This window comes from Gambusia affinis, linkage group LG17 (assembly GCF_019740435.1).
Source record: "Gambusia affinis linkage group LG17, SWU_Gaff_1.0, whole genome shotgun sequence".
Taxonomy (NCBI): Eukaryota; Metazoa; Chordata; class Actinopteri; order Cyprinodontiformes; family Poeciliidae; genus Gambusia; species Gambusia affinis.
The window spans coordinates 1,802,739-1,828,142 of record NC_057884.1 but is presented as its reverse complement, the minus strand read 5'-3'; the positions used below and the strand labels follow the sequence as shown (position 1 = coordinate 1,828,142).

The 25,404-nt window shown below is 40.0% G+C and overlaps 2 protein-coding genes across 4 annotated transcripts; one reads left to right on the top strand and one right to left on the bottom strand.

The window, feature by feature from the left end:
- Positions 1–3,496: 3,496 nt before the first annotated feature.
- march5l (membrane-associated ring finger (C3HC4) 5, like) lies at positions 3,497–10,231 on the bottom strand. Of its 3 annotated transcripts, XM_044143888.1 has the most exons (8): positions 10,096–10,231; positions 7,602–7,678; positions 7,212–7,414; positions 6,708–6,838; positions 6,460–6,631; positions 5,565–5,731; positions 4,485–4,639; positions 3,497–4,448 (listed from the first exon to the last, which is right to left on the bottom strand). In XM_044143888.1, exons 1-8 carry the CDS (start codon positions 10,165–10,167, stop codon positions 4,439–4,441), a joined length of 987 nt encoding a protein of 328 aa, XP_043999823.1. In that variant the 5' UTR covers positions 10,168–10,231; the 3' UTR covers positions 3,497–4,438. The 3 variants fall into 3 exon arrangements, with proteins under 3 accessions (XP_043999823.1, XP_043999822.1, XP_043999824.1); XM_044143887.1 differs by having other exon boundaries at positions 3,497–4,639; positions 10,096–10,230; XM_044143889.1 differs by lacking the exon at positions 10,096–10,231 and adding an exon at positions 8,453–8,557 and having other exon boundaries at positions 3,497–4,639.
- On the top strand, positions 9,676–17,594 carry actr1b (actin related protein 1B). The gene is made up of 11 exons (XM_044143886.1): positions 9,676–10,024; positions 11,445–11,509; positions 11,702–11,777; positions 12,386–12,511; positions 12,605–12,729; positions 13,885–14,101; positions 14,179–14,271; positions 14,348–14,522; positions 14,697–14,758; positions 15,742–15,782; positions 16,613–17,594. The coding sequence occupies exons 1-11, from the start codon at positions 9,977–9,979 to the stop codon at positions 16,713–16,715; spliced, it is 1,131 nt and encodes a 376-aa protein (XP_043999821.1). The 5' UTR covers positions 9,676–9,976; the 3' UTR covers positions 16,716–17,594.
- Positions 17,595–25,404: the final 7,810 nt, after the last annotated feature.

Genomic DNA, 25,404 nt, shown 5'->3' with positions numbered 1-25,404 from the left:
GTTCTGAGCATCTGTTCAGTGATTGGATAAGTTTAATGTCAATATTAAATAGGAAGGGTCCCAGGGTTGAACCTTGGGGTACTTCACACATGACTTCTGCCCGTTCCGATGAGAAGTTAGTTATTGTGAAATAGAAGTTCCTGTTCTTTAGGTAAAATTCGAACCAGTTGTGATTTGTCCTGAATATTTACAGGTTTTAACCAATGCAAAGGTTGAATTATTTTAGAATTATTTTATCAGCTGCGATAAATTGCAGTCCTTTTTAACTTTTAGAAATGTTTGATAAACCAGTAAATGACCCAGCCTCTAGTGATGGACTGACAAGTTTTTGCAGAGCTGTGGAGAGTCAAAACAAGTTGTTAAAGAAACAGGAGAGGTCATTACTGCAGCAAACACACTCTGCAGCCTTTAAGCCCACATTGTTTCTCCATCATGGGATTGCATTTAAACGACAAAGGTTTGAAGCAAAGTCTCATTAGCGCTAATTATTAACCAGCAGGAAGCATCGATGTGGTTTGTCACTTCCTCCTGTCAGAGAAACTAGTTCTGGTTCCGAAGCCCATCACCTCCCTGGATCCCAAAGGAAAACATCATCAGTCAAAGCCAGAACACATCACATTGCTGCCTCCTTGTGGTTCTTTGTCATTTCACATGGGTTTAGTAGCTCACATGAATCTTTTATTTGAAACGTCTTAAATAAGCCACAACACATAGTATTCTATAACTAGTAGAAAATTCTTGTTTGCCCTTTAAAGATAAGATTGGTGGGGCAGTGTCCTTCTGACTTCCCTTCCTCCCAGTCTTATCTGCTCCAACGTTTAAACTGTTAAGTTTGAACTTTCCTACAAATAAACTGTAACCTTTTTTATAAAGTGAAGCTTCTCTAGAGCTTTATAGAGAAGGTTCCTGGTTGTATCCCTTCTACAGAAGGCTAACAGTGGCACAAACCCACAAAATTCATAGGTTATTCGAAGCATTATAATTTATCATTTGAAAAAAAAAAAGGAAATTTATATCAACCATATATTTCAATATATTTTAAAGCCATAGTCTACTGTAGAGCTAAAACAGCACTAAAGTTTTAACTGCCCTTTGCACTAAGTTGTTCATATTTCAGGCTACTCATGTTGACATTTAAAGGGGCAGTGTTATGTGTATTGCAGCCACACAGTATCATTGTAAAACTGACTTTATGAGACCGTTAACGTTGGATCCTCAGTTAGCAGAAACATCTGATTTGAGCAAACCAAGTTTAACCAACGCTAAGGAGGGACAGGAGAGCCAATCAGCAGCTTTCATACCGTACTGCTCTGTCTGGCACTGACCATGAGAACAAACATGGAGGTGTGTGTCCTGGACATGTAACAATAACCACACAAACTAACCGCTCCAAAAAGAACATGAAGATGTGGAGGCATCACCAGGGCTTTGTCTGCAGCAGTGCTCAGAGGAGGAGACTGCATGGCATTACTGGAATAAAACGGGAGGACATTTTGTCAGAAATAAAAAGCTGTGTAAAGTCACTCACCACTGCAACAGACTCAGACAACAACGATGCAGATGAGGACAGTTCATGTGTTAAACACTTCAGAACATCTACAGGCAGCAACAATTAGGCAGATTGGATTCATGTTTCTTGTTAATGTAATACAAGGCATTATGGGTAAAAGAACATTAAAACTGCTGCAGTACAGTAGTTCATCAATCATTGACCTACACATGCCATATACCAGCTGTTCATGTTTCTGAACATCACAGCCTTAATAAAACACATACAAGATAAAAAAAATATACTCCTTATGCTACATTTGAAATGTCAGCTCATGCTACCAGTAAAGATGTTTCATGTCGACAGTAATGTAAAGAAACAAAATGTTTCGGCATTCATTGGAGAGCTGAGCAGGAAGTAGCAGGTGGAGGTTTCATCGAACGCTCTGTGACATGTGCAGAGGGGTCAGCATCTCCTCAAAAATGGCTCCCTTCATGTTGGAGCCTCTCAGGTTGGCATCCTGAAGATCACATCCAGACAGGTCACAGTTCTGGAGAAACAGAACTGTTGAGCAGATCTGCTCATGGGTTCAGATGTGGGTGCATAAACACACATATTAGTGTGCCACGCTGCAGCAGGTGAGAGAAATCTGGTCCAATCAGCAGCGCCCTCAACTCAGGTAATATAAGGAATCCACCAAGCATTTGGCTGGTTTAAAACAGAGCTGAGGAAGGCAAACAGTCTCCAAAGCAGCATTTCATGGTAAAAGGACTTGGATTAAACAAGGACTACCAGTAAGCTGTTGACTGGAGTCAGTTGAAATGTAATGTGACTTTGGTTTTGCATTTGATAAAAAGAAATGCAGAATTTATTGAAGGAAGTGTTTGCACTGCTAGTTTTGTTATAGTTTGGCTCTATTAATGCATATTTAAGATATTTAATGTAAAACTTATGTCCTGAGAAAAAGAAAAAAGTAATTCTAAAATGTCTGGATTTGTTGGATTCAACAAAACACAGAATTCAATAATTTAATACTTGAATTGATGGTTAAAAATGTGAAAGAAATGCATGTCTAAGGTTAAAAGTGGAATTGATCATAAAGATAAATTATTAACTTTAAACCAAATGTTTAAAATGTATGTTAAAAAAATTTGCGTGTGTTTTTGTAGGTTTTTCACCTTGATTGATTTCACTCTCATTGGTGAAAATAAAAAAGGATGGAGTGAAATCCTGAAGTCTCTTCTAATCCTCCTATTCAACACTTGACAATAGCATCAGTTCAACAGTTTAGAGAAGAGCAATTAACTTTATGGGGACAAGGTCTTCTCAAAAGATCAATCACATTTTTAAAGAAGAAATCCATGATTATGTTGTTTATTAGAATAGAATGGAAGATAATAGATTTATTATTGTACATTAGTAGAATCTGTACTTGTTAGCTAAAGGGCTCTTTTTCATCTGGAAGATAAGATGCACAACAATTATAATCAGTGGTAGGACTCAATAAATTTTTTTATAAAGTTAACTGCAGGGTCTGTGATTAATTAATTGTAATTGGTAAAGACTAAAGTACGTTTATTTTTGTAATCTGACTCGTATGGATATTGTTGACTTAAAACTTTTGTCTCGAAATATAATATTCTTGTAACAAAAAATAAAATAAAATCTTAATCTAGTTCTGTTTACAAGTTTGTTAAAATATGAACTTGAAAGTCTGTTGCAAAAGTATTAGTTTGAACCTTTTTTATTGTGTCTTAAATCGACAAACCTGGTGAATTGTATTAGGCCTGTACGGTGGACTAGAAATCTTCATTATTATGTAGCGGGGGTGGGGAGGAACACACGTATCACATTTTTACATACAGAAAAGTGGCGTGAATTTGTTTTCTGAATGGACATTTTGTAGAACCACCATTCGCTGCAGCTCCAGTTCTTTGCGCATCTGGAGGTAAATGTTTTAAATGTTTTCTTCGTAAAATGAATGGATTTATTCAGACACACTACATGAACAGTGAAGCTCTTCATCTTTATTTGGCAAAAATTAAATAGTATTTAAAGCTTCTGGGCCAGAAACAATGAGGAGGGAATATAGCAGGCAGTGCTTTTTGTTTTCCTCATTTACAGCAATTTAAATCCAGCAATAAACACGTTCAACAAAATACATGACTGCCTCTGTGATCTGTACATTAGACTGAAACAACTGGATGACACAGAAATTATAAAAAACCAGGAGCACAGAGGTCAGCATAAAATCCATTGATCACGTTAACATTGTGTATATTATATTCAATCAGGAAAAACCTGATGATTTTCCCTTTGTGGCCTTAGGACCGTGTAGACCGTGTAATGTAAGGGTATTTTGAATTTATTGCTTATATATATATATATATATATATATATATATATATATATATATATTTTTTTTTTTTTTTTTTTTTTTTTTTCCTTAATCCAGATCTGAAAAAATAACAGGTTTTTCTGTGATGGTAGAAATTATTCAAGGGGAACAACAACATAAAAGAATGCAGAACTGTTTTAAAGTTTATCATCTGGCCACAGCATGTCGTTTATTGGCAAAGTTCAACAAGCACCAATGGAAACAAGGTCAGGGGAACAAAAATAGTTCATTTTGCATAGAACATGTAGTCATTCAGCTGGTTCTAAACAAGGGAAAATAATAGAACTACAGAAGGTCATCATCTGCAGCTTCTCATCGTCATGACAACAGATCAGGTCAGAGCTGATCTGTTCAGACACTGCTTCAGTTCATTGGGGAGAATTTAAGGCAACAAAGGATCACCTGTGATTATCATTCAGTCCAGGACCCACACCCTGCGTCCAGCCGTCTCTCTGTCCTCATCCTCTTGGGACAGGTGGTCACTCGTTCCTGCTGTCCTCTAGGGGGACAGGCGGTCACTCGTTCCTGCTGTCCTCTAGGGGGACAGGCGGTCACTCGTTCCTGCTGTCCTCTAGGGGGACAGGCGGTCACTCGTTCCTGCCGTCTTCTGTGTTGTCATCTCCATCACCCCCCAGTCGGGTCTTGTGGCTCTCTGGATAGTTCAGGATGTGTCTGTTGGCCTGCAGGATGTACTGCTGCTGTTTGAAATACACTTTCAGTACGCCTTTGACAAGCACGAACGCAATGCCCCCCTGTGGAGACAGATGGTAGGACATATAGGAAACAGAAACCTTGAGAAAAATATTCATAGGAGGGCTGAAATATGACAAGGTATTAGGGCCATACTGAGGAAAAATAAAATTACAAGAATAAAGTCATAGTATCATGAGAATAAAGTTGTAATAATGGCAACAAAGTCAGTATTACGAGCACAAAGTTGTACAAGAATAAAGTAAACAATCTGACTGAGGTTGAATAAATTCACAAAGAAGGCCAAGTAAACATTTTTAATGTCTAGACGTTTTAAAATTTGTAATATTCCTTTTTTTATTCTTTTCAAATTCCTATTATTCCTTCTAAATTTTTCTGAATTTCATTTTAACCATACCCATTAATCCACAAAGTAGGGAATAATGGTGTAAATGACAAATATTTAACAAATCAATATTCTGCTCTGTTTTACAAATGAAGCAACCAGCTGTGGTTCAATAGAACATTGCTGTTACCAGGTGACTGGCAGCAGCTTGTTGCCTTCATCTCTGTTCCTGAGTTGTTGCATCTTTGCCCCTCCTGTCAACCGTGTGCTGACAAAACATACAAAAAAAATGTTCTCCTGCTTCATAAAACCTGCTGGCCCTGAACCTTGTGCTAGACTTTGACAGTGTTTCTATAGTGGGGTTTCTTGCCATGGCTGGCTGGTTTATTCTGTCTGTGTGGAGAGCAGAGCTGCTCCTCACCGGGTAACAGCAGGTACAGGAGAATAAACCAAAACTACAGAAACTACCGCATGTGTTTTCCTTCTCACAGACATCAGCTAATTCTGTACAATTCAGCATTTTATTGTGGATTCCATTTTGTTTATTGAATTCCATGATTCCATCCTTGCTCTAACATCCCATGCTGCATTAAGATGAAACGCATTGTGCTGGGAATCTCCCAGTTTCCAGGCGGACTCACCAGTATGGTGCGCTGCAGGTTGGAGGTAACCCGTCTGAACAGCAGCCGTCCCACCAGACTGGCTATGGAGGGAAAGATGAGAGCTCCACACAGAGTTCTGGACACAGACAGGTGGTCTCCAGCGCCGGGCATCTCGGCACGCAGACGTGGCACATAACCGCCACCGCCTGAGGAGAAACACACACACACACACACACACACACACTGTGTTAACTGAGAATGTGCTGTTAAAGAGTTAACCATTAGAACTGAGGCTCCCACTGAGTGAAATGTCATTTAGGAAGCTGCTATTGAGTCAAAGAATGATTTTAAAAGCAGAAGTATTATGGAAAAGACTTTTTTTGAGCTTTACATCATGTTATAATTTTATTCCTTCATCAAAAATACACCAAGAATGTTGCCTTGGTTCTTTCATATGTTTGAGAAATCCCTGAATCTCAGAGCTGCAGGTTCCAAGCTTCTGCCTCACAGAGCAGAGAGCAGTTCTCCCCCACTCAGCTCCTTCAGACTAGCCAGAAGCAATTAGCAACCTCCTGGTGGAACTGTGGATCTGCTGAGCTCATTATAGGAGCTACCACTTAGAGCAATGCTGTTAAAAATGATGTTAAAGGGCTGATAGAGGAGCCATGTTGTGTTGACTTTCTGAAGTGGGAGTTTCAGAAAGAGCAGAAGATTGTAAAAAAGACAGAGGCCCAATTTCAAGGCATTAAATTGCAAATTATATTTTATTCTATGTCATATATATGGCATTTTCTAACAACTGAATGTAGCAGTTACTTGATTATGCTATGTGCCTGGAAAATATGTAATACTGCCCTTTAAGTAGGACCTACAAAACAAAGTCAGGATCAGAGTGTCACAGGGGGCTGAGTGAGGAAGATGATGTGTTACACACCTGATGAAGGGCTGTGTTTATAAGAGTATCTCTGCCACAGCCTCACTAAGTAATCCTCCCAGCGGATCATCTTCCCCAGGACCAGCAGCACCGGGATGGTCGGCAGGCCCATGAGCAGGAACAGAGGGTCAGCCCGTTCCATCACAAACAGACCCTTCTTATGCCCCACCACCTGCAGGGGGAACCAGAAAGGTGAGGTTGCTGCAGATGGTGACGGCTCAGTGGTTCCTCCATGCACCTGACCGCACCTGCATGACGGTCACGGCTCCATAAGTGACTGCTGACCAGTACACCGTCCCAACAACCACTCCGACAGCAGCGAACGGGCTGGCGCGGGACAGGGCTCTGTCTGCCTGTTGCAGGAAGTACACCAGCGGGCCTGGGGGAACAGAACAGAACCGGATCAGTTACATCACAGAACATCACACAAAGGATCAATTGTTGTCTTCTCGTACTTTCATGTCGGTGTCTAAAAACTGAGAATTGTGCATCTTAGCTGAGCGATATGAACAGCAATCATTTACATGTAGGGTTGTGGCAAATGATTACAAATACTAATTCTAAAACTTTCTTCAGCTCTTGTAGTTGCATTTCTCTGCCTGTAGGGGGCCAGAGGAAACGGCTGAGCTGCTAGAAAAAGCTCTAAAGCTCTGCCAGGCCTGCATATAGTTTCGGATTCTCTTTACATAAAAGCTACAAGAGAGGATCCCGACACGTGGTACGGTCCAGTCAAAGGTTGCTCCAATCCTCACCCATCTTGGGGAAAATGATGCAGTACTCGGTGCCACACTGCGGACAGTTAACGGCGGCGCCGCTGTTTCCTTTCTGTTTCTCGTCCAGCCAGCGCTGCAGACACGACTGGTGGATCCATTTGGTGCAGCCTTTACACCTGCAGGGGCTCACCCACTCCGCGCCGCGGTCGTCCCGCTCAGTGGCGAAACACACCCAGCAGTGTCTGCAAACAGACACACATAGACACACACTCAGTAAAGCTTCATATCATTTCTGATGTTTTTCTGATGCTTTTTTTACAACATCAGAAATGATTTAGATAAACTAGAAGTCTGTTGATATATAATGTATGGTGAGGGTTTGCTCAGATTCTACAAAATATTCAAATGACGAATGAAAAGGAACATTACTTCTCAGACTGCTCCTCTGTCAGGGCCATGACGTTACTGAACAGGTTCTGATGGACCCATCTGACTCCAGCAACAACCTGGGAAACAAAAATACACGTATACAGAGTTATATTAAAGTTAAGTTGATTTTAAAGCTACTGGAACAGGCCAGGGCAGATTTTTAGATGTAGATTTACTGCATACAATGAATCTTTTCTTCCTGAAGGAAAGAAAATATTAAAATCAACATTAGTGACAGACAATAACTGAATCATCTCAGTCACTGGGAATGGTAATTCTGGCTCTTCTGCACACAGTAATCAGAACGTCAAAATCTGAACAATTGCTGCCAAAAATAGCTTCTAATTTATTTTTTAAAGTCTGCTTTCGTTTGTCTTGTTTTTATTCCGTTTGTTGAAACAGATTGTAATTTTCATCTCGAAACGTGCTAAGTAAATAAAGTTTAACGTTCGTACTTAGGAGAATTGGCATTTGCTGTGCTTTCAGCAGCATAAAAAGTTCTCAGATCTTGCTATGATCTGAGCAAGATCATATGATCCTGTCACCAATGTAGGATCATTTCTCGGAGGTTTGACCATTTTAAGTCTTTTAAATGTTGATTTCGAATTAATCAAACGTATTCCAGAATTCCTAGAAACCGTGAACAGCCCTTTTTAAATCAAGCGACAGGTCGGAAGCTATCTTCAGCGCTGTCATGCTACAGCTAACAATGTTAGCAACGGAGGCTACTACAACTTTACCCAAATTTAAATAACAAACCACGAACGTCACAAGGAGAAAATATGGTAAATAAATAGATCTAAAAATGACCCAGAGAACCATTTTTGCGACATTGTTAAACCGCTGCCTACCTGTCATACAGAAAACCTTCCACTGTTTCAGCCGACGTGATGTGTTTTGCTGCTTCTCTGGTTTCACCTTTAGCTGCTGCCTGATTGGTCATGGGTATGTGACGTCTGTTGATGTGTTCACGTTAGTTATAAAACGTAGAAAAATTTGGATAAAGAGTAGCGTCATAATCTATTTGCAGAGGCGAATTTAGTGTGAACCAAGTAAATGTGTCTTGACTCCTTAGTTATTATTTTACAGCCAATTTTATCTAAAATCTAGTTGCCTGCAGTTGATCCTGAAATTTTCAAAAACATCTTTGATTTGTCTCAAGAGTAAGTTGACTTAATTCAAAGCAGTTCAGGTTTTTCCGTTGTTTTGGACAAAAGTCTAGGTACAGATAATATTTTGAGTCATGACAACCTATTTCCAAAAAATATTTTATTCCTTTCATTTTTAATTTCTCTTTTTGGAGGGAATGAAGACATTTCGAATATCTTAATTGAGAATGAAGAGGAAACAAAATCAAATTTGAAGGCAAAACGTTGGCAAATATGTTCTGATTTACTATGAAAAAAACAACCTTTCCCTAAAAAGCTGGGTTTCAGATGGCTTTCTTCCTATCAACTTCACTTCACAAAACTTTGCTTCTTACATTTAAAAACGTATGTCCTTCAGTGTCTGCAGCAAAATGCTGCAGACCTTTTTGTAACTCTGATGTGTAATCTTTTCATCAGCACAATTAGAGTCAATAACATAATCAGGCTGAACAACATGATAAAGAAGGCTGGTTCTTGATTTTATTTTCATAAAATCAAGAACATTATAGACAACCCAGATGATCATCTTACTGACACACACTCAGAATATCTAATTCAGGACCGCTGTTACACAGGCACATTAACATCTGCAACATTTCAAGAAGATTCGACAATATGAGTTACAACAACATTTGATTTCCTTTTGGGAATAAAATTTTAAAAAATGATTAAATTGGAACATATCATTTGTCAAAAAGATCCTTGTTCACTGAATTTCCTCATTCGTTCCTATCCACAAGTAGCCTACATTTTTACCTAGAATGAACTCAATCGATACTTAAAAAGACTCTTCGACTATACAGTTATTTTATTATGCTTTTTCAATGCAATACCATGCATTTTACAAAAACTATTTAAACAACAACAAAAAAAACATACAAATACTGTTACTGTTATTCTCGGACAGGTAACAGTCGCAGTACTACAACACTAGATTCCACTGGTTCATAAAAGCCACTGCTCCCGCTGATGGACAGCCGTCAAATTAAGCATTATTATTGGCTACATTTGCTGTCAGTCAATAGCTTTCCCCAACCTGATTGGCTGTCTTCACGGTCAGTCACGCGGACGCTGTGGTGTTGCGTTTGTTGTTGTGGGGAGGCAGCAGGCAGAAGCAGCGACGGACTGCACAGTGACAGGGCGTTATTTTTTACATGCTTACAACACTAAACGAAGACGCTGACACTCGCGGATCGCTAGGAACGTGTCTGAAAAACCCTGTCCGTCATGGAGTCCTATGACATTTTAGCTAACCAGCCGGTGGTTATTGATAATGTAAGTATGATGATGTCATTCATCCACACCCAAACCAAGGCCGCTTGGTAATGGCCGTTAGCCTACATTACCTTTGTGTTACAGCTGCGAATATACAGGGGGAAATCCACGAGCGGACGTTTTTTCCTGAGCACCATTTCCATGCACAACTTCCCAATGTTCCTATTGGAATGCTACCATTAGAAGCTACAGTTAAGAATAACTGGAGCTTCATGTAGCAGCGACGAGAGCTAAAGCTGCTAACCGGTTAGCTGTAGCGGTGTGTATTATTATCGCGTTAGAGTCATTGTAAAAGGCTTCATTCAGTTCTGCAAGATACAGGAACATATGAATAACTTAATGAGGAACTCAGTTATCCAGAGGTTTCAACGGTAGCTAAAAGCTAACACTGTTTTAGGAAACACCCTGTATACACATATTAGACCAACAATAGTCAGATTTTACTGGGTGGGAATGAAAAATGAGACATTTCATCAAACCCTTAGGTGTTTTCATTTAACAGTATTGAAAATCATATTTTCAATACTTTAAAATAATCAATACTTTCTATGAAACTTTTAAAATTAGAATTCTAAAGGTTCCATAGAAAATATTCTCCAAAACAAAAACAGTTTATTATCCAGTCTTTTTTACTCATACATCTGTGAAGACAAGAACGTTTCTAATAGTGTGGCAGGATGCTGCTGCAGCTCATGCTCTGAGCTGTCCCCATTGTCTCCCCACCAGGAACAGGCACATCCTGAGGACACACTGGTTTTTAGGATATTTAGGACCTGATTCCGTACTGTCATCCAGTCAGAAACAGATGTTTGATTCAGCATCAGACAGTATTTCTGAATCCTGTACAGAGCTGGACTCAGACAGCAATGCTGACACTCTGAGACTGTTGAGATGATTTACTTCATAAGCCCAGTTCAACCTCCTTGATCAGTAATAGCATTTAATTGTCAAAATTATTTTCTTTTCACAGCAGTTGTTAATTTACCAGCCTGTGCATTTACGAATGTATAGCCTGTACTTTCTTTTTTCTTTTTTCAATAACCAGCTGCCATTTTTGTAGAACTTATTTAATAGTCCCAGTCTTTTGTTTTACACACTTTGTTGTAGTTCAATTCCTGAAAAATGTAACTATAATGTCAATTTGAATCAGTTTGATGCAGAATCGTTGTACTCCTAACAAATTGCATGTTTGATATTTTAGTTTAGAGACGTAAGAAGATGATCATTTATAGTTGGTTTATCTCAAATCACAAACAAGTCCAACTGAAGCAGTCAGTAAAGGGCAAAGTGTTTCCTGTAAAGCTCAGTGTTTCTTCAGGCTGAGTGTGTGACTGTTGGCGGCTGAGTCTCATGATCTCTCTCTTTCTGAAGCGTAGAGGAGTGCCGAGCTGTGGTGAAATGTCCCTTTTCTTCTTTTTAGGGCTCGGGGGTCATAAAGGCTGGTTTTGCTGGTGACCAGATCCCCAAATACTGCTTCCCTAACTAGTAAGTGTCCTTCTGTGGATCTCCTCACAGATTTAGTTTCCAGAGTTGACCTTGAACACGGTGTTGTATGTTCAGCTGACAGATGTAGAATCACTCCACCAACTTATTTTGTAATGTAATGTGTGCTCTCGGGCCTTTTTGTGTCTGGTTGGCATGCGCGGTGTTTTTAATAGCATTACTGTGTGTATTCAGTGTGGGACGCCCCAAGCATGTGCGCGTGATGGCTGGAGCCTTGGAGGGGGATCTGTTCATCGGACCCAAGGCAGAGGTACGGCACACTGGACAGGAACCACGGGAACCAGCAGAGAAAAAGAAATCTGGAGTGTGGAGAGATTTAGTATTTCCAGACTGTGTTCCCTGTCCACTGTCTAAACATCGTCTGTCCATCTATCTGCTCTTTCTGTCCTTTCATCTTTTCCTTTCTTTCTTTTGTTCTATCTTTCTGTCTTTCTTTGTCTAAACATCATCTATCCACCGATCTGCTTTTTCTTTCTTTTCATCCTTCTCTCTCTCTTCCTTTTTCCTTCTCTTTCTTTCCTTCTCTCTTTCTTTCTTTCTTTCTTGTGTCGTTTTTCTTCTTTTTTTTGGAGAGCTCTTTTTGGGAACATGTTATTTGAAGGGGTGTGCATAAGACTAACACAACAACTGTCATGAACATGACAGAGTCTTCATGAATGTTTGACAACACGTTTAATGTAAATTTGCATTAAAAGTCCATTAAAGTGGCCAACTTTGCTGTATTTGGTAAATAATAACACTTTTATTGCAACGTTGTACTAAAACTTCCACTAAAAATGCATTAAGAGTCAATTTTTCAAAAATGAAGACTGTTCATCCCTCCACCTGTGTGTGTGTGTGTCCCTCTGGATGCATCAGGAGCACAGGGGCTTGCTGTCGGTGCGCTACCCGATGGAGCATGGGATAGTGAACGACTGGAACGACATGGAGAGGATCTGGCAGTACGTTTACTCCAAGGAGCAGCTGCAGACCTTCTCAGAGGAGGTGAGCTTCACTCTGGGGTGTGTGTGTGTGTGTTTTCACACAGAGTGCTTCCTGAGCAGCCGCTGATCCTGTTGTGTTTGGACTGTTTGCCAGCATCCTGTGCTGCTGACTGAGGCGCCGCTTAACCCCAGTAAGAACAGAGAGAAGGCCGCAGAGATCTTCTTTGAGACCTTCAACGTTCCTGCTCTCTTCATCTCAATGCAGGCCGTGTTGAGCTTGTAAGAACTGCTGCGTCTCCAGTCCGTTTTGTTTCATGTCTTACAGTTCAGTAATCTACTATGGAGTATTAGGGCCAGAATGAGAGATTATATATTTATTTATTTATTTATTTATTTATTTATTTATTTATTTATTTATTTATTTTAAGTGACTAGAATAAAATTAGAAATATTAGTAGAATAAAACACAATATTACCAGAAGAAGATTGTAAAGTTACTGGTAAAAAGTGGCTTTAATGGCAGCAGGTCTTTGGTTATCCAGATCTGTTGTGACTGGCTCAGATGGTTTGTGATTCTTCCTGCTTAATGGAGTCAGTCGTTTCCAGAGTCTCTTCATTGTCCTGCTAGTGAGGTTTAAGTTCACAAGATGCCCAACAATTCTCCTTTTAGTTTAGTTTTGTTTTTTCTTTCTCGTGTGGCAGGGATCATAAAATTACTACTTCATTTTACCAATATTGCAACTTTATTCTGGTAATATTACTTTATTCTTGTGTCCTAATAATTTTTGTGCAGTATTATGACTTTTGTTCTTGTCTCATTTCGATTTATTTGTTCTCATATTTTTAGTCATTTATTAACATAATGGCCTAAATTTTTTTTTTCATAGGAATTTATTCTGGTATTATTATGACTATTATTATAACTTTATTCTCATATCATGGCATTTTATTTTTCGACTGTTCTTGCATTATTTCTTTGTTGTATGACTTTTTGTCTTGGCCGTAATACTCCGTGGTAATGATCACTCCTGACAACTTTGTGTTTTGAATTTTAAAGGTCCCATCTATACAGATGATGGACAGTGGATGCTGGATTATCATTCTAGCCATGTACAGTCAGCTGATACTAATACTTGTCTGTTCTGCCACCAGAATGTCATATCCAATCTTTTTTATCTTTATTTTTGAAGGGAGGGACATATTCTGAGTGAAAAAGGAGAAGCTTGACAGGATGAATTTACGTTGGCATAAAAGTGACTGAAAAATAACGTCTTTACTGTTGATGGGTTTATATCCTCAGACTGTGAGGCCCAAGGCTCCCTGTCCTTTAATGTAACATTTACCTGCCATACTCAGCCCTGCATGTAGAGGGCAGTCTAACCAGCTGCTGTCTATCAGGACAGATTCACATTGTGCCCGTGTTTAATACTGTAGATATGCCACCGGCCGCACCACTGGGGTGGTGTTGGACTCTGGTGACGGTGTGACCCATGTGGTGCCCATCTACGAGGGCTTTGCCATCCCACACTCCATCATGCGTGTGGACATCGCCGGCAGAGACGTCTCCCGATACCTCCGCCTGCTGCTGCGCAAGGAAGGCTACAACTTCAACACATCAGCTGAGTTCGAGGTGGTGCGCACCGTCAAAGAGGTGGGGACGGCCGTTACACAAACACTGCTGCTCTGGGCTGAAAAAGTGTCTAATCTGGTGTTTCTCCTGCTGCTCAGAGAGCCTGCTACCTCTCCCTGAACCCTCAGAAGGATGAGACTCTGGAAACGGAGAAGGCTCAATATGTCCTTCCTGATGGAAGCACTTTAAATGTAAGTCCGGCAGAGTCTGTGATGGTCCTGAGGGATGTTCAAAGGGCGGTTCTGAAATCATCCATCCCGTTGTCAGATCGGACCGGCCAGATTCCGTGCCCCAGAGCTGCTGTTCAGACCCGACCTGATCGGAGACGAGAGCTCGGGAATCCACGAGGTCCTGGCCTACGCCATCCAGAAGTCTGACATGGACCTGCGGCGCACGCTCTTTTCCACCATCGTACTATGCGGCGGGTCAACACTGATCAAAGGTCAGTGAATGCTGTCATTATGGCTGAGTAAACAAACATGGAAGCACGTGTACATTAAGGCTGCACAATATGATAAAATTCACAGACCCCCTGCTGGCTTTTGAACAAAGACATTGTGAGACTGAGTTTCTTCTGGACTGTTGTTTGATTCACTGGCTCTGTGGCTCTTCTCAGGGTTTGGAGAGAGGCTACTAACTGAGGTCAAAAAGCTCGCACCAAAAGACGTGAAGATCAAGGTAGGTCTGCCTCCTGCTGTTGTGAATGAGCTCCTTCATTCTCTTTAGGGTTGCTGAAACACCAAGCTGCCTCTAAATGGGTCATGCAGCGAGTAAAGCAGCTGCTCTGTCTCAAAAAGACTCCTCCAGACCAGAGGGGGGCAGAGTACCCAGATATTGTACTCAAGTAAAAGTAGCACTACTTCAACATATTTTTACTCAAGTAAAAGTACAAAGTAGCCGTCCAAGAAACGACTCAAGTCAGAGTAAAACAGTATTTAGTAAAAGCTCAGCTCGACAGTACTGAGTAACTGTTCAAATTATTTCATATTTAAAAATGACATCATCAGATGGACCAAAATATAAGTGGAAATTTTGGTATTTTAAGGATGAAAATGAGAATAATTTAGACAAGTAACCAAAAATCAAAATCAAAAACTTAAGAAACTTTAACAGAAACTGCAGGTCTGTGTTTGTGTCTGGTGAATTTTTGTTTAAAACATGTTTGTTCTTCATTCAGCGGGTAAAGAATCCAGAAATGATACTCAAGTAATAGTAGAAAAACTCCATAATAAAATTACTCAAGTCGAAATAAAATACTCCTAAAAGTGGACCTCTTTTTTTCTTAAAAAAAAAAGTTAAGTAAATGTAACTAGTTACTACCCAACTCTGCTTCAGACCTTTGTTATTGATGTATGTTAGAAGGTCACATAATGGTGTAACTGAATGACTCCCAGCACTATACAGGCTGTTTCCTCCTGGGAGAGAATGAGATCTTTCAGTGTAGACGTAGAAAACATCTGACTTCAGAGCGGGAACAAAAACCCCAAAATGAGCAGTAAGTCCTTCTGAATCAAAGAATGATTTGTGAGAGGCATCAGGGAGATTAGGTTGTTCTTCATTATCCATGTCAGGCCACTTAACTAACCGGCTCCAGTGGAAATGTGAGTTTTACTTCTCTGTTTTGTTACCTTCTGATTGTATTTTCTTCTTCTGCCTTGTAGATCTCCGCTCCCCAGGAACGGCTGTACTCCACATGGATCGGGTAAGATCTGACTTCATCACATCCTCTAACCCTTCCCAGATTAATGGGCAGAAATTAATCTGCCCATTTAATTTTTGTCCATTTTAACCTAAAAAGTGGGTAGTAATGGAGAAGTCAACATTTACAACCAGCTTCTGAGTTGTTGTATCTTTGCTCCTCCTGCCAACTGTGTGCTGACAAAACAAACAGAAAAGTTTTCTCCTGTTTCATAAAATTCACTGACCCTGAACCTTGCACTAGGCTTTGAGTTATTTCTGTTTTTGGGAAGTCATCTGTATTTCAGAGTTTTTAATCTGTCTGTGGAGAGCAGAGCCGCTCCTCACAGGGTAACAATGGGTACAGGAGAATAAACCAAAACCACATGTCATTTCCCTTCTCACAGATATCGGCTAATTCTGTAAAATTCAGCATTTAATTGTGGATTCCGTTTTGTTTATTGAATTCAGCAATGCCGTCCGTGTTTTGCGTAAATTGTAGGAGCCTGGAGCTGCTTCACAAACATGATTGCAGATGTTTTCTCTTATCAAAGAACCATCTGTGAAATCCAGATCACCGTAAAGCCCAAACTTCTCTTAAAGTAGTCGCACTGATTCCCTCTGTGGGACAATAAAGGCTATTTCTATTCTATTCTTTTAAATGCTATTTAGATGGCTGCTACTTTCTGTAATCACAAGCTGATAGGATGGACTTTTTTACACACTGTTTTACCATTTAGCTTCATTTTGTATCAGAAACAATGACTGTTTGGAATAATTTGTGTTTGTATTTTAAGTCAGGCCCTGGTAAAGATGGTGGATGTTTTTGTTTGCTGACTCTCTCTCTTCCGGCAGCGGCTCCATCTTGGCGTCGTTGGACACCTTTAAGAAGATGTGGGTGTCCAAGCGGGAATATGAAGAAGACAGGGCGCGTGCCATCCACAGGAAGACCTTCTAGATTTGGATCGGCGCCACGCGTACGCCAGCCCCTTCCCATCAGAACTGCCCTCAGAACCCCTCCCTGCCCACATTCCCCCCCCCCAGTCACCCTGCAGCTGAACATCCCCTGACATCCTGCAGCAATTTGTCCATCGTCCTTTCTGAACCTTCGCCCCACATCTGAACCACTGCGGGTCCCCAGAATCAAGGCTTTTGTGTATGCTGGGGGCCCCATGTTGACCCCAGGGTTGCTCCTGCTGTTGGGTGGCGGTGGCAGCACCCTCCACACTTACCAAACAGTCACACCCAGAGGGCCGTCAGGGACCCTCAAAGGACACCTCAGAGGGCGGAGGGGTCAACACTGTGGACTCCTGTTGCTGAGTTTCCATTGAAGTATTGGGCTGCTCTCTTGCCTCTGCACCCTGTGAGGTGTAAGATATCATCAAATCTAAATCAACCTAAATATTATTTACTGTTGAAGTTTCCATTCCAGACCGAAGTTTAGATTTTTTTTTTATTTTTAATTTTTTTTTTTTGTCTGTTTGTTTAGAATTTTTCTCTCTGACAGTTAGCTTTTAAACAGCAAACATCTGAAATACTGCAGCAGCGCTTTATCATTTTATATATATATACAGTTGTAGTCAGTTAAAGATCGCCACTGTATTATAGATCAGAACTACAGTCCAAATGACTTGTTTCTGTCATAATGACATGTTTCTGTTTATGGAAAGGTTCTTCTTATCCGAGCTGACGGATTAAAAACTTGTGGGAAATGCCTTGATTTATTTATTGCTTGTTGTTTTTTTAGAACCCGATTGAAAAGGTGTTTTCAGCCTGAGTGTCACATTCAGGGCTGTTCTGTTTTCTGCTAACTTGAAGAAGCTGGTTTTTGTGGCTAGATAAGCACAAAGTTTATTCAAACGTCGTCATATTCAGTCAGATAACTATTTGGGAAAGATCTTTAGCTGGATCTCAGTGCTTTTGTGAACTTGTGCATGCACCTCTACTTCTAAAATCAACCCCAGGACTTAGTCAAGATGGAGTTATTAGCTGGAAGCATTGATGTTTCATGTAAATGTTGGATTTAACCTTCCATCCATTTCATGTGACAATGAGAAAATGTTTGGATTTTTAATTTGCTAGTCAAGCTGCAGAAGCCCCAACGATTGGCTGATATTCTCCCTCCTCCAGCCCTCAGTGTGTCCTAGTAAAACCACTGCTCCTACCATTTTCCTGAACCTACATGGCAGTGAAGGGGTTGTCCACCATCATGTCCGCCTTACTTCGGTGTGTCTGTGCCGGAGCATCCACGTCGTCTGCTTTTGGGTGTTTTTAAAAACAAATCAAAAGGTCGGAATTTAAAGAGGTTGTAATGTCATCAGCCTTGTGTACAGTGGAGTACTTTTTCAAAAACCACCAACCATCTGGTTACAGACTAAACATGTACAATACTGTTTACTTTTACTTTTCGTAAATTCAGTATAATAAATAAGTTAATGGCTGCTGCTTCTATGTCTCGCCATTTTTTTTCCTCTCTTTTCAGATCCTGTAGTTGCCGTCTTAGTTTTTCCACACTTGATTGAACATCATTCCCTTATAGATATGATGTAAAATTATTCCTCATAAAAGTACTTCATAGTTATGATTTTATAGCTGCCTAGACACAGAGGTGTTGCTAATGGGAACGGGTGTCAGGCAGAGACGTGCCGCTTTCCCGATGCTTTACCAGTCTTAAAGTCTTAAATTCACATATATAAAACTAAGGCCTTAAAATGTCTTATAAAGAAAGTTGGTCTTCAATATGCTAGTCACAGGTCTTAAATTTTGTGGTGGTGGGAGTGTTTGATCTTAGTTTTATTTTTTGTTTTTTTTTTCACGGACATCACTGGATGTGACAGACTCGACTTTGCCGTTATCTACAGAATGCTATTGCTGCCACGGAGGAAAATACAGTTTTTAATATCACCATGTTACAGAGTTGCACTGTGCAAATGTTATATTGCGCAAACATTATTTTGTTTAAACATAATTTCATCCAGAAGGTGGCAGTAGCACGCTTTTAGTACCTTAATAAACAAGGCCAGTACAGTGCCTAACAGGAATTGGTCTAAAGCAGGGGTGTCAAACTCCAGTCCTCGAGGGCCGCAGTCCTGCAACTTTTAGATGAGCCTCTGCTGCAGCACACCTGAATAGAATAATTAAGGCTCTGGAGAACTGGTCTACACAAGGTGGAGGTAATTAAACCATTTCATTCCAGTGTTTTGTACCTGTGGCACATCTAAAAACTGCAGGACACCGGCCCTCGAGGACTGGAGTTTGACACCCCTGGTCTAAAGCATGAAGAGATTCTGTTGCTGCTATACGTAGTGGATGAAATCATTATTAGTAGGTGCACTTTGAGCAGGACTGAGCAGAAGAAATCAGTCCAATCCTCTAGATGTGGTGACCTTCCTGATTGGCCAGCTGGTGAGTTATAGCCAGCATCAGTTTCATCACCTTAAATGTGCTCAACGTGAATATGTTGTATGACTACAATAAGGCATCAGTTAAAATTCCTTGAGTCCAGCAGTGTGGAACGAAGTCAAAATAGGTGGCTGATGCAAGAAGTTTCCTGGACCTGATTTCATGTGGCATGTAGTGACTTTGTGTCTGTTTAGGACTCTAGAGGCCTGTGTGAAGACTTCTCAAAATGCAAGATGTCATTCAATCTAAAAATAATACAGAACAGATTACCATTATTATATAAATGGGGACAACATTTAACTGCGGGAATCTTCAAATAGGTGACCAACCTACCAAATCTGCTCCACGGATCGTGTCACAGAAGAACTCCCCTTCTGACCTAATTTGAAGCTGACCGCAAAGGGAGTGTAAGTCTGAAGGCCAGTAGGTGGCAGTCTAACAACATCACTGATGAGCTGAATTGCAGTCAGTTTGTTGCCTTCACAGCAGCAGCAATAATCACCATTATAAACATTATTCCTGCTGCATCTATTCCACATCCTCCCTGAGGATTTGGCTGCAGTTATTTCCATCTCACCCTGGAAGATGTTTTGACAGCTGCTCCCTCTGCTGTGCACCTCCTGTTTATTAGTAACACCATTCATTTCTTGGCGTTGGTTTTTGCACCTCAGTTCAGGATTCAAAAATGTCACTGTTCTAATTAGATTACTTTGGATGTAAATGTCTTAACTCGGTCGTTCTCTCAAACTCCAGTCCAAGACTGTTGGATCCTGCAGCCTGAGGTCAGGACAGAAGTTCTACACTTGTGAGACACCAGACACCGTTCTGTCCATCCATCAGTTGTCTATGCCCCGTTGTAGGGTTGGATCCCTGTGCCCAGTGGTCATTGGGAGAGAGGTGGGTGGCACCAGTCCAGCACAGACACACAGAATAAACAATCATGCACCCACACATACACACAGGTTGCAGGGACTTTCCATTGACTTCCATTCATTTCTAGAGCCTAACCCAACCCAAAACTCAATTCACACCTTAGTCCTAAAAGCATAATTCCTCCTTGTTGGTTTATTGCGGCCTCACTTCTTACAGACTGGCACAGGGCAGCTACTATCCAGTAGCTTCCCAACGTCAGTGTGTGAGTGTGTGTGTGAATGAGGGGATGACTGACTGTACCATGAAGCACTTCAGGGTCCTCTGGACTTTATCAAGTACTATACAAGTATAAGCCTTTTACCACATATACATAGTCATGCTTTACTGCTTTATAGAGCTGTTTATAGAGCTGTAGAATCAGGCCATTACTTGAATCTGGTATGCAAAGAGCAACATGGAACAACTCCATCTAAAAAAGTCTTTATGATTGAAAATCCTTCAGTTTGACTGTAATGGAAAATATAATTTCTTGCTACAGTCTTGACTGTTAAACTTCAGCTTCTAAACCTTGTAAACGTTCGATTATGTTATGTCTTTGCTTAATTATGCTGCTGAACATTGTGCAGGTTTATCTGCATGCCACTCAGGAGGTCATCTGCCAGTGCTGGTGCAAAAGTCAGTTCTCACATCAGTCTGTTGAGAAGCTGGCTCTCTCAGACTTTCATGTAAATATCTTTGGACTTCTTTTGTCTTTGTGTATAAAATACAATGTACTGACTGGGTTGGAGTTCTCTGATGCAGTCTTTTCTCTAATCTTGTACAATATCCACTAATTCAGCCTGACTGAGTGCTTTCACCTTAAAAGTGCTTGGATAACTTCATCTTTCCACTGCGGTTGCTGGATTAAATCAATTTTGCAATGCGCTGGATTAAAATTCCTCCACAACACACCTGATGGCAGCTGCTGCATGAGCAGGTATTGTTTAGGGTGAAAACTATTTGACACAGAGCCAGGCTGGTGTGACAGACTGGTCTTACTGAGGAAGCTAAGGTCCTTAGCTATTATTCATATTTCACAATTTACTGAACTCGCTAAGCAACAATAAAATTCCAATAATAGCAATAAACTTAAATCAGTCTGTTGTTGAGAGCGTTATCTCTTCATTGTCATCCGTTGGAGCGGCAGCATCAGGACCAGAGAACTAAAAAGGCTCAACAGCCTGATAAGTCAGGCTGGTTCTGATCTGGTATAATTCATATCCATTTCAATTAATATGAGCTACAACAACGTTTAATTTCCCTTTGGGATCAATAAAGTATAAACTGAACTAAAATGAAGGCAGTTGAATTTGAATTTTGTAGTTAATAAATAAAATCATCATTATTTTGTACTTCCTCATTTAATCTTTGTCAAATATTAAAACGTCTTTGACTATCTAAAAGATTTAAGTGCCACTGTAACAGCTGCTTTGTTTTCCTGACAGGGCTGCTGAAACCTCCTCAGACGGTCAGACCATTTGTTACCAGGGGAGGGAAACTTGGTTATTTGTTTAGTATTTTTTTCTATTTTTGGCAGCTCTAAACTTTGTTTAAGTTTTTGTATGTTTATTAGTAATTGAGCCCTTGTGTGCCAGCAGTGGTCTGATCAGCCGCCATTTAAGTTTCCCTCAGGTTTTATTTGTTAGGTCAGTTTGTGCTCGAGTTCTTTGTGTTGAAGTCTGTTATGTTGACCTCTGTTCTGGGTCCAATTCATAATTTTTGGAAACATCCTTTTGACTCTTATGTGATAAATTAAGAATCATTTTTGAAATCATTTAGAGTCTCTCTGGCTGGTTTGTGTGAATCCTTGACAGTCACACAAAAAAACAATTCTGCAAGGGAATGAATGAATTTCATTTTCATTATGTTGTATTCAGAGACATTCAGCCGATTTGGTTCATTACAGTTCAGATACATCATGGTAACAATCAGGAAACTAATGAAGCGAAAACGAACCCGATTCTTTCATTTACAGCAGATCATGTCGTCGTGAACTCAGAGTTGTGATGAGGAAACTAGCTTCACCTTTTTCTTCACATCTGACAGCAACCAGGCTGGTGAATTATAGATCATAAATCAGAATCCCTGAGTTTTAGAACCTTGGAGGAACAAACCAGAGAAACAAAGATGTGAGAGGATGACATCATTTATTCAGCCTCTATCTTTTTGTGTTGCCTGCCTGCGGAAAAGGGAACAGAGATCTTTAGCAGTCTGCCAACTTCATCCTCAGAAGGAGTTTGGCACATTGACACCCTTCACCTATTCTCTTTTATCCTTTTATATGAGAAGGAGTCTTGGAGTAGTGAGATAAAAGCCCACAGTCTCTCTGGGACTTTAAGTATTTCTGGAGTATTTAAAGAACACACTGATCAATACAAAAGGAGGGCGAGCTCTGAATGCCCTTTACTGAATGTCAGGGTCACAGCAGCCGTTTAATGAACAAAATAACTGATAAACCGACCACTTTAATCTAACTTTAGTTAAACCGACCACTTTAATCTAACTTTAGTTAATGTTGCCTTTTTTCAGCTGCAGAAACTTTAAGGCCCAGTGACAGGTTGTATCAACCTCCTGCATTTATAAAAGTAATCTGAAAATGTAGATTCAATAATGTAGAATATTGAGTCTTGTCAGATTAAAAGTTCTTTTTTAAAATGACATTTAACCAGGTATTAAACAAACTTTACATAAGGCTCAAATTTCTGTTTAAAAAAAAATTGTTTTTATTTCCTGGGTCTGATATAATATTCTAATTTCAAATGTCGTGTTTTTATTAGCAATTAGTGGCAAATTAACTTTTCATTAGAATTAAGTTTTCATTAATCGAAATTATTGTATGGGTCTGTTTTTTCAAAATTTCTCTAATATACAGACCTATTTAATAAAATCATGCAATCCAGACTAGAATTGATTTATGTTCCAAATATTACTAGTCAAAACCAGCAATAAACTAGTGGGTTTTTAGCTTCAATATAAAAGTACTCAGTGTTTCAGCAGCTTTTCAGTTTTCCACTCCTTAGCCTACATTACACCTGACAGATCCAGATGTGTGGGGCATAGAAACTGAATGCTGTTTCTCCATGTCCATCCTCTGGTTCTGCTCTACATCCAAACAATAACCAGAGGACCTGAGGGGTCTGGATGGTTGATACAACATATCTTTATTGTATTGTGGTCCTAAATCGTTCAGTGATTTATAAACTAATAGTATTTTAAAGTATTCACTTACTGTATAACTGGGTGATGTGCTCTATCTTCCTGGTTTTAGTCAGAAATCCAGCAGCAGCGTTCTTTATCTGGAGGATTGATTTCCAGATAAATCACATGTGAAGACGCTGCTGCAGTAATCAGTGCGACTAAAGACAAACGCCTGGATGAGTTTCTCTAGATTGCGCTGAGACATTAGTCCTTTAATCCTGGAGATGTTCGTCAGGTGATAGAAGGCCGACTATGTAACTGTCTTTATGTGACTCTGAAAGTTCAGGTCAGAATTCGTCACTTACTGAATAAAGTTATGGTACCTCTACACATTGATTTGTCTAAATATCCGCTCAGTGTTTGACTGGATTAACATTCACCTGACAATATTGTAAAATAGAGTTGTGTATCATCTGCGTAGTTATGGACCGTAGCTTATTGTTTTCTATATTGATCGGATCATGTTCTCAACTCTCTGCTATTTACATTGTTAACACATGACTATGTATTCAGATATAAGGAAACCTCATCACTAAGTTTGCAGATGACACAACAGTGATGGCGTTGATTAGCAGAAAAAAATTAATCATTGCACAGCAAAGAAATTGATCACCTTTAGGTTGGTAGACAATCTGGTTCTAAACAGATGATCAGTGGTCTGCTGAAGACACAGCACTGGCAGCTAGTCACTAGAAAGTAATACTTTGCTCTGAATATCTTAAAAGAAACCATTTAGCTGTTTGAATAAAACTCTCTGAGTGTTTAAAAGTGTAGTCTTTATGCACACTATCAAATCAAATGTCTGTTTAAAGCATACTAAGTTGTGTAGATAATGCAAATATTTGAGTAGTTAGCATTTCAGCCAGAGTCATACATAATACATACCTCTAATAAAATTATAAGTAATGCACGACAGTGTTCACTGTTACATTTAAAATTAAGGGTTCAATAGAATAATTTTTTTCCCTTTAGAGACTGGAATGAGCCCCATGCTTTTCACTCTCAGTTCAGTTTTATATAGTTGAAACCAGAAGTTTATATACACTGAATATAAAGACATGCAGCTTTTTATCTTTGTCTAAAGTTAATTCAGAGCAACTTTCTCTTGTTTTTGGTCAGTTGGAACTAAAAAGATTCAAAGGTTATTTCTATTTGTTAAATGCCACAAAAATTAGGCAAAACAGGCAACACTTTATTTGACAGTGTGGATAAGACTGACATAAACATGACATAACACCTGTCATGAACATGAATGAGTCTTTATGAATTTACCGAATGACACATTTAATGCAAAGTTGCTTTAAAAGTCCATTAGTTGCGCCAACTTTGTATTATTTTGCAAATAATAGCACTGTTGCATTGTTTGAAACCAATCTGGTTTCCATTTGATGCAATTTGAACGTGGGATATGAATACAAACCGAAGTAAAATGAAGGCCGTTCATTCACAGAGACATGAAAACCATTTGGGCCCTCGTTGACCTCCATGCAGGCCCAGCTGGAGGAAAAGGTTTGAGGATAGTCCACACCTTTCCATGCCATCACGTGCTCCTCAGAGCCTTTAATCAGATGCAGAGACTACATTTCCAAGAAATGCTGTTGCCTCTCCATTTGCACACTGCAGCAACCTGTCTTATTTTAGAAACAGCTAGTGTAAGAAACAAGTTGTAGCTCTTCCTCTTGATTTACCATGACAAGAACACAGAGATAAGATTTTTTTTCCCCAGCAGCTTTTAAAGTCCCTGAGAACAGCGCTGCTGTCGGGTTGCCAGGACAGAAAATTTAACACGGCACACAGCCGGCAGTTAGCCTGGAACATCGCAGAAACCCTGAACTGCACAGGGATTTGCTGAGCGTGTCTATGGGTGAGTCACACCGCATAAATTAGCATGAGTTTACTTTATAATAAGAATAAACAGAGAGGAAAGCAGGGCAAGTTTGACTGGTGCAGCTTTAGGATTCATTTCAGAGGACGAGAACATGACTTAAGGTAGACTTTCTTCCTTTCTGTCTCTGCTTGTAGCTGAGCGGAAAAATGGGAAGCAGAGCAACAACGCTGCAGCTCCTGGATCATCTTAGACATTCGTCTTCTCTCATAACCTGAATCCAAAGGTTTTACCAACAGCCGTTTTTCAT

Coding starts and splice junctions, on each gene's coding strand:
- actr1b (XM_044143886.1), top strand. CDS start 9,977: ATGGAGTCCTATGACATTTTAGCTAACCAGCCGGTGGTTATTGATAAT. Junction 12,512..12,604: donor TGCAGACCTTCTCAGAGGAG/GTGAGCTTCACT, acceptor ACTGTTTGCCAG/CATCCTGTGCTGCTGACTGA. Junction 14,523..14,696: donor CGGGTCAACACTGATCAAAG/GTCAGTGAATGC, acceptor GGCTCTTCTCAG/GGTTTGGAGAGAGGCTACTA.
- march5l (XM_044143888.1), bottom strand. CDS start 10,167: ATGGAAATGGTGCTCAGGAAAAAACGTCCGCTCGTGGATTTCCCCCTG. Junction 7,679..10,095: donor TTCGCAGCTGTAACACAAAG/GTAATGTAGGCT, acceptor TTTGTTTCCCAG/GTTGTTGCTGGAGTCAGATG. Junction 5,732..6,459: donor TAAACACAGCCCTTCATCAG/GTGTGTAACACA, acceptor GTTTCTCCTCAG/GCGGTGGCGGTTATGTGCCA.